Raw genomic sequence first — 11,206 nt, 5'->3', positions numbered from 1 at the left:
TGTCTTGTGAAAGAGGATGTTTTTTTATGTCTTTCTAGATTGTAAGTAATTTTTAAAAGCTTTAGTTTTATAAATGTGGTTGTTAAAATGCGAGCGAGTGTAAATAAACTCTTGAGGCATAAAATAATTAAAGATTTACTTAGACAGAACAGTGGTTTTATTTACTTATCATTTTTTTTTAGTTTTTCTACCTAAGAGGAAAGGATTTTCTAACCTACATATTATAATCAATTTGTATAGTGGAGTGCTGTTCTATTCTATTCAGAGAGGGGGCGAAGTTCCTGTACGTGGGTCCTCTCTCGAGTGGAACCTTTGTACATATCCCCTTGATTCAGCTCAGCCAGCCTAGCTCCCGAGTAAACTGGAGTAGCAAGTCTGGGTGTTGCAATAGCTGAGATAGGCGCTGTGTTGGTCCAAGAATAGATAATTTTGTTTCTGTAGTAGGTGGACAAGCTAACAGAATAATTATATTCAACCGTCTCATCTACTTCCTCACATGACCTACATAGGGGACTAGTTAAGTTACCTATGATGGTATATAAGGGTGGGTTGCACCATTTAACTTTAACTATTACAAACGTCAAATCTCTTGGCGAGACAGATCAATCTTCAAGAGAGTTGACGTCTGTAATAGTTAAAGTTAAATGGTGCAACCCAGCCTAAGTGTTTATTCACGCAACAATCTCCTGTTATTAATCCTACCATTAATGATACCTTAATTAATAAGTACCTACCTACATAAAATAAAAATGCATGAGAAAATTAGTAACCGTTTATTGTTAAGCTCACTGAATACCTAACTACTAAAATAAATTTTTCAATATAGGTAATAACTTTAATATTGTATAGGTGATTTGATTAATTATAAATTATCTATCAGCTTATCTAAATTAACATATTTTAATTTGATTAGCAGTAGTACCATGTTGCAATTATCACAATCATAATATCAAATTATTGCCGTGCAATCCTTTATCTATGAGCCTCTTGTGCCTGGAACAAAAATTAACACAATTAAAATTGCAAAGAACACCCCCTGTGACACCCGCACTTAGGCCCTCTTACAACTAATATTACAGTTATTACAGAATTGCCGGTTTGCATTTCTTTACAAATTATACCACCTGCATACGACCCGTTGGTACACCAGACACAACAGATTTTTAATTTTTTCCAATTTCCCGGGATGTGAGAGGTTAACAATTAACAACTTTAACTTCCAAGCGAGTAAAGGTATGAACTTACTATCAAGCCATTCTTCATACCATCCAGTCTTAAGCAGTCTACTGATTCCTCTGTCTCCGCTGCCCATATGCGGTGTAGGGCTCCGGCACGTTTCTCCACCGCCACCATTCCACTGCCATGGTGAGGGCAGCCACCACCACCGCTGTGCCTATGACTATACCCTTCACAAGGACTTCCATTTTGTGCTGGTGCTGAAAGAGAGATGCAGGATTTTAAACAAATTATTCACAGGAACAAAATTATAATAGGTTGCTACGTTGCTGGGTATAATAACCAAATATTATTGTGCGTTTTTAATAGTAGAGTATTCAAGGTCGGTACAGAAATAGATGTAATAACAGATATAGGTAGGTACCTACTTTAAAGTATTTAAACATAAAATCTATAAGTAAAAGGTGGGTAGGTAGGTACTTACTTACTTACAGATGTTGACTATACTTTCCACTACAATCAAGCTTCTTGTAAAATTCAAACTATAAATTAAAATAGCTTGAATAGGAAGCTATTATTATCGAAGTAGATTTTCTACTTCGATGGCTATAATCTATTAAATTCAATCCAATCCAATACAAAAAAGGTGATTCCCCAACCAATGAGAAAATCAAAAAGAAAAATGACCTATCGACTAAACATTTTCTGGAATTTCCACAGAGTAAATCACTTTTTGTAAACTACGCAGCAAAGCGAAGGCGTTATTATTCTGAGAAATCAGCAGCGCTACACTGCCCTGTTGCGTAAGGGATGTACCTAATTAATATTAGGGAATGTTTCGGCTCGGTTATACAGGCAATCTTTATAATATTTCTGCTTTGTAACTAGTAAATAGAACTGCCCTGTGGAAAGGCGCCCTGCCCTGCCTGCGCACAGTAATATTCTAAATCATTGGAAATCATAATCGATTTATAATTATAATAGGCTCATCTCTAGTAATAAAATCGATTAAAACTAAACGTCAAAAATCATCTAGGTAAACGTCAAAGAGAAAAACAAAAATAAAAATTTCAACGTCGCAATTTGAAGGTGAATCGAAAAAACTCAAATTTGAATCAGAATGAGTGGTCAGGAGCCTGAGGAAGACAGTAATCGTAAAAGAAGCGGTCCCTCACGTGGCTTAGCGCTAGCAGCGACGGCGACAGCAGTTGGCATTGGCTTTGGAGCAGCGATTTACTACATGTTCAAGAAACGGGAGGCTTCTGAGGCTGCTAACAGCACTCAGCCTGCCTCGGCCGGGGCCACCTCCGCCGACTGGACTGCTGAAGACCAGTGCGCGCTTGACGAGGCTCTGTAAGTACTTGTTTGTCTACAGCTGAGCGGTACTTTTAACTTTTTCCGCCTGGCGTTTTTTGCGTCCCATATGGAGACAGAGATTCTTTGGTCTGATTAATTTTCGGTCACTCGTTGGCCTACAACTCTAATCTAGTTTAATATAAAGTCGTGGGAATTGGAAGTAATCTTATAATTTCTAAAAGTAACAAGGCCATTTGAAATTTCATAGTGAAATGTGATTTTAAAGTTGTACTGGATTTAAAAAGTAGTACCTAGCTGTAACAAGGTATGTTTTGTAAAACTGGTTTACTGAGTAATTGTAAAGTGCACTAACATCGGCCAGAAAAATGTCATCTGTTAACAATAGACAGCCAGAGTCACAATATATATTGCTTTCTTAAATATCTCATGCAATAATAATGATGATTTTCATTTTATAATATAACACAATAATAATACAGTGTAAACTCTATATAACGACACTGAAGGGACTGAGCATTTTAGGGCGTTATAGAGAGTTGTCGTTACATGGAGAGAATAAAATTCAGAATTAGAAAAATCCAGAGCATTTGCCAACATCGCTTATCTTCTCGCGCATATCAGTAAAACTTTTTTGCCAATACACAGTATTTTTCTTTTACTAGCCATGTTTACAGTTTGAAAGTTTGTGAGCAACTAAGCATATGATATATAACGTATAGACAATCCTAGTCATGGTCAAGCAAGATCAGTCTATACGTGCAAGAAATCCCAATTTGTAAACAAAAGAACGAATTTCTTAGAAAGTTCGGTATGCGGGATGCTTACAGTTGAGTTTATTGCAGGCTAGGATAATAAAGCGAAAAAAAAACGTTCACAGCTGTGCAAGTTTTTATTAAAATCTGCAACTTAAAAGGTACTGTTTACTCAATTTTTGTCGTTATTGAGAGTGAGTGTGATGCTATGTAGAGTGTATCATTGTATGGGAGACAAGCTAAACCAACCAAAACCAATTTATTTCAACGCTTTAGAGAGTTTGTCGTTAAATCGAGTGACGTTACATGGAGTTTACACTGTATTTACCAATGTACATTAAAAGCTCTGCACAGTTGGGTTCAAATAACCTGGTACTTCTGAAGTTGGTAGTGAATGCACTTGTGTACCTTGTCAAACTTACAAACCTATTCATTTATCTTTAAAGATAGACAGTTAAAGTGAGACAAACTTATCTGTTCCGGTGAGACCGAACTAAATTGATCCATATCTCATAACTTACTAATGAATTATATATTGATATTGCTTAGATGGGTTTATTGAATTTACAAGAGCGAATTACCACTACTGGCAAACTTAAAATCTTATAGAATGAAGAAATATTACACATTTACGTGAGCTGTCACCGGAACAGATAAGTTTGTGGAACTGTAGATAGTTTGACAAAGCACAAAAGTGTAATCACTGCCAACTTCAGAACTATCAAGTGGTTTGAACGGTTGAACCACACTGTAAGTCAAGAGAAACCAAAAACATACTTATTCATTCAAATTATGGAGATTCTATTGTACTTTTGACTATTCATAATTAATGCATGTCTCCTATTGCATCTCACTTGCACTAATTTATTTATTTTATTTTATTTATTAATAGTTTTAATTTCTTCTGTTATAATTATGAGTGCAAATAAAACATAATCCTGATGTGAAGATCCCATTATAACCATTAATCATTATTTAATATCAACATCAATTCTTAAATCAATGGCTTGGAGTGGGATTTAGAAACAAATGTTATTTATAGTTAAGGTTCGACTTTTTGAGAAAACTTTGAAATATAAATTGTGACTATTGAAATAGATAATGGTTATAGTGGGGCCCTATTTGTGGGTCTTACACACATTGTAACATAAATATATTTCTTCATTTTCATATATCATGCACCATCCACCTATTAAACCTCAGTCCTAGTCGACAACTCACAACGAAGGCCAGTACTAGTCAACCATCCACGTCTAAGAGTGTTTTAAGTAAAATATTTACAACAAGGAGTGGTCCATTTAAGAAATTGACAACAAAGAGTGGTCCAATTGAAATATCTGAAGCAAAACGTAATCCAAGGCCACATTTTACAAACAAGAGTAGTCCAAAAAAGACATTGGAAGCAAAGAGTGGTCCAAGTCAACCATCACCATCAAAGAGTGGTCCAAGTAAAATATCTGAAGCAAAGTGTGGTCCAAGTAAAATATCTGAAGCAAAGAGTGGTCCAAGTCAACCATCAACATCAAAGAGTGGTCCAAGTCGTCAAGTCACTAAAAAGGGCAAAATGGATTCAGACACCGAATACTCTACATACTCCGAACATAGCACCACTGACACCAGCATACTAGAAGAAAGTGATGAAGAAGCAATCACTTGCATCGCCCGTGATGCTGACAGCTCATCCGACACAGACCATGACATCAGTGAGATTGAAAGTGCAGCGGACACAGTTAACAGCGAAGCAACCGCCGAGGAGATTCCAACAGAAAGCAGCGAAATAGAGTCCTCAGTTGCATCTAGCAGTGACGATACGGGGAACGCTTCCTATCTCAGGGATGCTTCCTATCACACGGATCCTTCCAATCTCACGGATTACTCCAGCTACGCACAAACCATTAGTTCAGATGAGTCTGAAGCGGAGGAAGAATGGGACGTTACTACCAGTTCTCTGGATGTGCCAGAGAGTGGGTACCGTAGCGCTTCGCCGCTGTCCATAAGTAGCGTGATGGGTAGGTTCCGCGCTTTTCTGAACTCTGGGCGCAAGGGGCGGCGACCGATATCGTAAGTTTATTTTCACTCCCTTAAAAGCTGTGTTCCCAGTAGGTAAACTGTTTGCTGTAGGTTTAGTGGCGTATTGGTTTATGCCGAGTGTTCACAGTTTGCTAGTCTCAGGGCCTCTAGTACGGGTTTTGCAATTTACGTAAACGAAAAAAGTTTTGGTTTTCTTCTGTCACTTGTCAAAAGTTTCATGATAGTTTCCGCTAGAGGCGCCACTTTGTAAGCGAGAAAACTAAAACTTATAGTTTTCGACAATCTATCAAACCTGTACTTGACGTACGAGAGGGTTACTAATTTACTATACATACATATACATATACTGTCTAAAAACGAACCAACGGGAGCTGTCATGCAATCGGTAGGTTTAATAAAACTAGTTCGAGTCGGGACTCGCGCAGCAGTGCTCCTAAACTTATATTTCGACTTAATATAGTCTCTACTTCACCGCAGCCTACGTAAGGGTGCTTACATAAAGAATCGGGTTCCCTGTATCTACCCGTACCGGTAACTTGATTAGGTATGCGAAAGCGGTCTCCGAGAGATTTAAAACCGGGAAATGCTCTAGCGCAGTCATAAACAGCAGGTTACCGGTACGGGTAGATACAGGGAACCTGCCTCTATGTAAGCACCCCAAGTTTAGAGTGCATGCCTAGTTATGGGTGAACAGTTTGTATACTGGGAATGCAGCCTCAGAATTACGTTGTTTCTCATCTAAATGGTGTACTAGGTATTTGAAAATATTCTCATGAACATTTATTGAGGTAATATGGCCCATTGCTGGCTATGTAATGTTCTACTTCTTTAGCACACATAGGAAGTTATTGAATAAATATGTGGGCACATCTCACACACGGCCATCCGACCCCAAGCTAGGCAGAAACTGTGTTATGGGTGTCGGACAGCTGATAAAAACTATGAGAATATTTTCTTTAATTTTGATATTTAAATTATATTGGTGTTGTGAAAAATGCATATTATTATGTAATATGATAAGGCTAATGTTAATTGTGTAGATAAACTTAAGATTAACTGGTTAAACCTAAGGGCCACTTGCACCAACATAATAAATCTAGATTTAGTGTTAAATCTTGATTTAAGTCATAAGTTTGTATGGATTGACATTTCTTAAATCGAGATTCTACATTAAATCTAGATTTAACATCTTTGTGCAAGTGGTCCTAAGAGTAACAGGGAAGAATAAAAAAAATATTATGCATGCCTATGATTTACTCATGCATGTTTATGCGTTGGGCACATAGACCCATATATATTACAATAGCAATGCATGCATTTTTATGTTTTAGTTTTTGTGTTTGTTATTTTTATGTTTTTATAAGTAGGTACTTGATAAAATATTGATTAAACCGACATTTGTATTTTTGTCAGCGTTTTTAACTCTTATTCAAAAAAGGGTCAAAAACGCTGACTGACCGCAATTTTTTCTATAGTTTACAACCAACGCTGGGTATATATTCCTCCCATCATTAATCAATATTTATAAGACGATTCTTGAGTGAAGATAAGTATCCAAAGTTAATGAAAACTGACAAAATTAACCACCGGGTTTAATGGTTATTATTATTGTTAATAAGGCATATTACTATTGTTACTTGATATTTTAACTCTCCTTTACTCAATGTATTAAAGTTGAAGCTTTAATCAAGTACAATGGAATATATTGTTTTGTGTTTGTTTCTTTCATAAAATAGTTTTGTAATTTTATTCTAAGGTGCATTGGGGTGATTCCGACCTAAGGAAGTCCAAAATGACTAGAATCTATAATATAACTATGTTCTATATGTATATGTATAGAATATACCGTTTTTTTTAAATAACCTCAATGCTTACTTGGAAGTTTATGGTTTTGTGCAGTATGTTAAGTTTTATTAAATATTTATTACTAGAACCACGGTTGATAATTGGTTAAGTTGGTTTTTTAAAGTTATGTGTTTTAAATTTTCAGTTTTGTAGTATGGTTATGTTTAATATGTATTAGGCCTGCTTTTTTATCCTTACTTAACTGCACCATTGGTCAAAGTCACGTGTCAAGCATCAAATTTTTTATGGTTTTAACGTAACTAATGTTTGATATTTTTGACCAAATTGTTTGAGTTAACCACGGATAAAAAAACCGGCCCTTAGTAATGTTATTATTGATGTTATTTAATTTTTAAATGCGGTTGCTGACAATGCTGATGCGAATGTCAATATTTTTGTACAATATTGTTGAATGTGTCAGTTTTTCGTGACCTTAATAATTTAAGGGCACTTTCTTTTTGTTTTTCTGATTCTGAGCTAATCAACTACCTTATGTTATTATTTCTCTTAGGGCGTCTTGCACTACAAAGATAATCAAAATTTAATCTATGACCTTTACTCTTTCTTTGTTCTGACATTATTCTGTCAGAGCAAGAGACAAACAATTTAATTTTGATTAGCTTTGTTGTGCAAGACGGCCTTAGTTTTGGTAGGTTTTAAAGTAAAATAATAAAATAAGCAGTTTTTAATTAATTAAAACGTTTTTTTTTACAGACGTGAAAACGAGAGGAGGGCTAAGGAGTTGTAAGTATATTTCTTAGTATTTTCGTTTACATACTCTTTAATATTTTAGCATGAAGCGCAAGACACGCACGTCAAGACGTTATAAAAGTATGTCGTCACGCTCTTTATGGCGCTATGTGAGTGAGTGCGACGCAAACCTTTTACCACGTCTTGTCGTGCCTTGCGCCTCATGCTAGTTATAAAGCTATTAACCAGGCCCCATCCTCAGCCGCACCCGCGCCTGGTCCGCCGAAGAATGCTCCATCTGCTGCGAGGTCATGCTGGACACGCATCCCCTGATAGACCTGGACTGCAGCCACCGCTTCCACCAGGAGTGCATCAGACCCTGGCTGCGCATGGAGAAGCCGGCCACCTGCCCCAACTGCAGGAAAAGGGTGCGTTACTACGTCATCACGACTAGATGGGAGAATACCGAGACGATCACGGTGGTGCTGGGGTATGATAAATGGGAGATACAGTGAGTCGGAGTAAGGGTATAGGTTTGGGGGACATGAGCTGTCGTGCTATAATTTTTCGGTACATTTGATACACCATAAATTAAATTGAATACTTACTATGTGATGAGTCGTCTTGGTTAGCGCAACAGCACTCTTAAACAATTTTTTTTCGCAAGTGTAAGCTGAGACATAAAAATGAAATACTTATAAGAGCCGGTTTCATAATGTCTCTATATAATTATGCTACCTATGGGATAAAAGACATGCTGTCACTCTCTGTAATTATGTTTTAGACAGGGAGTGCATGTCTTTTATCCCACAGGTAGGCTTTATCCAGACATTCTGAAACATACAAGCACTTGTGACATCTATGCTATCAATATGTGTGGCCTCAAATGGGAGGACAGTTTAACAGGAGACGCTGTCTTTTTTTTAGGTTATATCTCTGTTTCTTCGTTTTTCTGACGATTTATAGTCTACAGAGAGACAAAACTGTGCTTTCCTCAACACAGGAAGGCTAACACACATACACAACATACGGAAATACACACAATATCTTCAAGGTCTCTCTTATCTTTTTTTACTTTGTTTTTTTATTATTTTATTTGTTTTATTTTCAGATTGAAATATGCGAACTGGAGACTATTACTTAAGCGGGCTGGACTCGGCTAAGTTCAATAACTTATGGGTAAATAAGTCATTAGATAGACCCATTACACGAATTGCAAGTAAGGCCAATGAGATTAATAATTTGATTTTTATATACAAAATCTACTTTTTACTATTATTATTTTTAGACCCGAAATAAAATTATTCTGTGGCATTACTTTTAGCTAGGCTTTTTAGCTTTATGATGTTTTAGTTCATTAGAATAATTTTATTAATTTTAGTTAGTCACACGAAGAAAAGCTCAATAGTGCATGTACATTTTACACTTAGTTTATTTCCACATTTTTTTAATGAAATAATCAAAATCAACGATGACAAAATATAAAAGTTGTAGCGTATTTTATTACTTTTTTATAACTATCTCACTTTTTTTAGTACACGGCTTGTCCCACAGTTGATTTACGCACAATACACTCACGAACCAAACAATCATAATAGTATATCCTTACATAAACATAAAAAACATATAAAAATAAAAAAATAACTTAAGTCAGTCAGGAGTTAGTCCTTTTTTCATGGGGCTTGGGGGAGAAATGTAGTGATTTCTCTTAAATAATACACACGAATACGATAGAGATAGCCGGTTAAATCAAATTCTAAGTGTCAATTTTATCAGAATCCTTGAAAAATTAATTAGTCCGTTTTATATTTAATGTTTATAAATGTAGGTGTCTATTTATTAGTATTACAGGCATTGTATAAGCCTTGAGGTTAAGATACAGGGTGCTGAAATAGGGTATACGGTAGAGAGGAGTAGGGAATGTAGAATAAAATTAATTACCATCAGGCCATCTCCATTTTCAAATGGGTAATTAAATTTGTAAGATTGTAAATCCCGGAAAACAAGGTGTTAAAAAATTGTTGAATATAATAAGCCACGATTTGTGATAAAATGAATTGTGATACGGAAGAGTAAATCGTTTTTATAAATGAGTGAATGGAAAAAAAAATCGGTATGAATATTATTATATCGTTCGTTCAACCACTATCGAATTGAACTTTTATAGGGTGATTGAGTATAATTCCGCCCTAGACGGAAGCGAAAGTTTTTTTTACAACGACAGGCGATGGCAACTTACTGAATTCTTTCAAATTTAAACCTCATCCGACGCCATCTTTCGCTCCTTTCTAGGGTGTTTTTTTACTGAATTAAATAGCTGTTTGATGATTGTTAAAGCTCCTCCTACCTATGGATATTGAATGTTAAACTCAGACGGGAGGTCATTTATAAATTTGAATGTTGTTGATAACGTAGTTTTAGTCGTAAGCCGTTCATTCATAGATTATGTAGTGGGTAGAGGAAAGTTGAAACAGTTGAATTAAATGTGTTTTAGTAATGTTTCGCAGTTGAAAAGTAGCTCAGATATTGTGTAGACAAAGGGGATTAAAGTACTCTTAAAACAGAATAAAACCCCAATAACTTTTCTGGATTATGTAACTACTCACTCTCTATTATTTGTATCAAAATCACCCTATGCATATTAACAGTTTTTACAACTTAAATCATTCTAGTCCTTATATGAAATTATTTATGTTATGTATTATAGGTATAGTTAAGCACAATAATCAAATTTCACTAGTTTATGAATTATTTTTTTTACCATTTGCACCATTTTTTTCAACTTTAACTGTTTAACTCAAATTTAACCTGAGCCTTATTGATGGGTTAGCCGTCGTTTTTTGAATGAAATTTGTGTAATTTTTAATCAACTTATTGATGACGCATATTTATTTTTATTATATTTAGACGTGGCAAGTACCTACACTCATCAGAGTTCTTCCAACAACAAAACACTGAACTTTTAGAGACAATGATTTTTAGCTTAGCTTGAGTTAAAGTTTAGTCATCTTAAAATTAAATAATTAAGTGATGTGGTGCAGTGGGTATCCTAATGTTCACGCATAATATTTCTTAAATAATTACCTGTTGTGATATTAAAAAAAGATTGTGATTATTGACTTATATTGTTTTATGTATTTTATGGAAACAAAATGATCTTACAAGCAAATCTTGACTTGATAAACCTATTCATATTATGTTTTAAGTTATGTATGTATGTTGTTTGTTAAAATGAATAAATACCTTCTGTCTTTAGAAATACCTACTTAATGTTTTATTTGTTAATCGTAAGGATTTATCATCAGGTCCTGGATAATTTATTTAGTAAACTGTTAGGCGAATAAAATTTTAATCGGACATAATTAAAATAAATAAATAAATAATATTTGCCTAAA

The 11,206-nt window shown here is 35.1% G+C and overlaps 1 protein-coding gene and 1 long non-coding RNA gene across 3 annotated transcripts; one reads left to right on the top strand and one right to left on the bottom strand.

The window, feature by feature from the left end:
* Positions 1-903: 903 nt before the first annotated feature.
* On the bottom strand, positions 904-1,859 carry LOC119691932. The gene is made up of 3 exons (XR_005254061.2): positions 1,661-1,859; positions 1,246-1,436; positions 904-993 (listed from the first exon to the last, which is right to left on the bottom strand). It is a non-coding gene; the product is annotated as an uncharacterized LOC119691932 (long non-coding RNA).
* A 328-nt stretch (positions 1,860-2,187) lies between these two features.
* LOC119691953 (cell wall protein RBR3) lies at positions 2,188-11,076 on the top strand. 2 transcript variants are annotated; one of them, XM_038110735.2, is made up of 6 exons: positions 2,188-2,529; positions 4,449-5,306; positions 7,836-7,865; positions 8,074-8,239; positions 8,923-8,990; positions 10,719-11,076. In XM_038110735.2, exons 1-5 carry the CDS (start codon positions 2,297-2,299, stop codon positions 8,953-8,955), a joined length of 1,320 nt encoding a protein of 439 aa, XP_037966663.2. In that variant the 5' UTR covers positions 2,188-2,296; the 3' UTR covers positions 8,956-8,990; positions 10,719-11,076. The 2 variants fall into 2 exon arrangements, with proteins under 2 accessions (XP_037966663.2, XP_037966662.2); XM_038110734.2 differs by having other exon boundaries at positions 2,189-2,529; positions 8,923-11,076.
* Positions 11,077-11,206: the final 130 nt, after the last annotated feature.

The sequence above is a fragment of the Plutella xylostella genome, chromosome 24 (genome assembly GCF_932276165.1).
Source record: "Plutella xylostella chromosome 24, ilPluXylo3.1, whole genome shotgun sequence".
Lineage (NCBI taxonomy): Eukaryota > Metazoa > Arthropoda > Insecta > Lepidoptera > Plutellidae > Plutella > Plutella xylostella.
This window is presented reverse-complemented; position numbering and strand designations above follow the sequence as displayed.

What these genes read in the sequence shown, in the direction of transcription:
- LOC119691953 (XM_038110735.2), top strand. Translation starts at nt 2,297, where the DNA reads ATGAGTGGTCAGGAGCCTGAGGAAGACAGTAATCGTAAAAGAAGCGGT. An exon ending in TGCGCGCTTGACGAGGCTCT is followed by an intron (nt 2,530 to 4,448) that starts GTAAGTACTTGT and finishes ATTAAACCTCAG; the next exon opens with TCCTAGTCGACAACTCACAA. An exon ending in GCCCCAACTGCAGGAAAAGG is followed by an intron (nt 8,240 to 8,922) that starts GTGCGTTACTAC and finishes TTTTATTTTCAG; the next exon opens with ATTGAAATATGCGAACTGGA.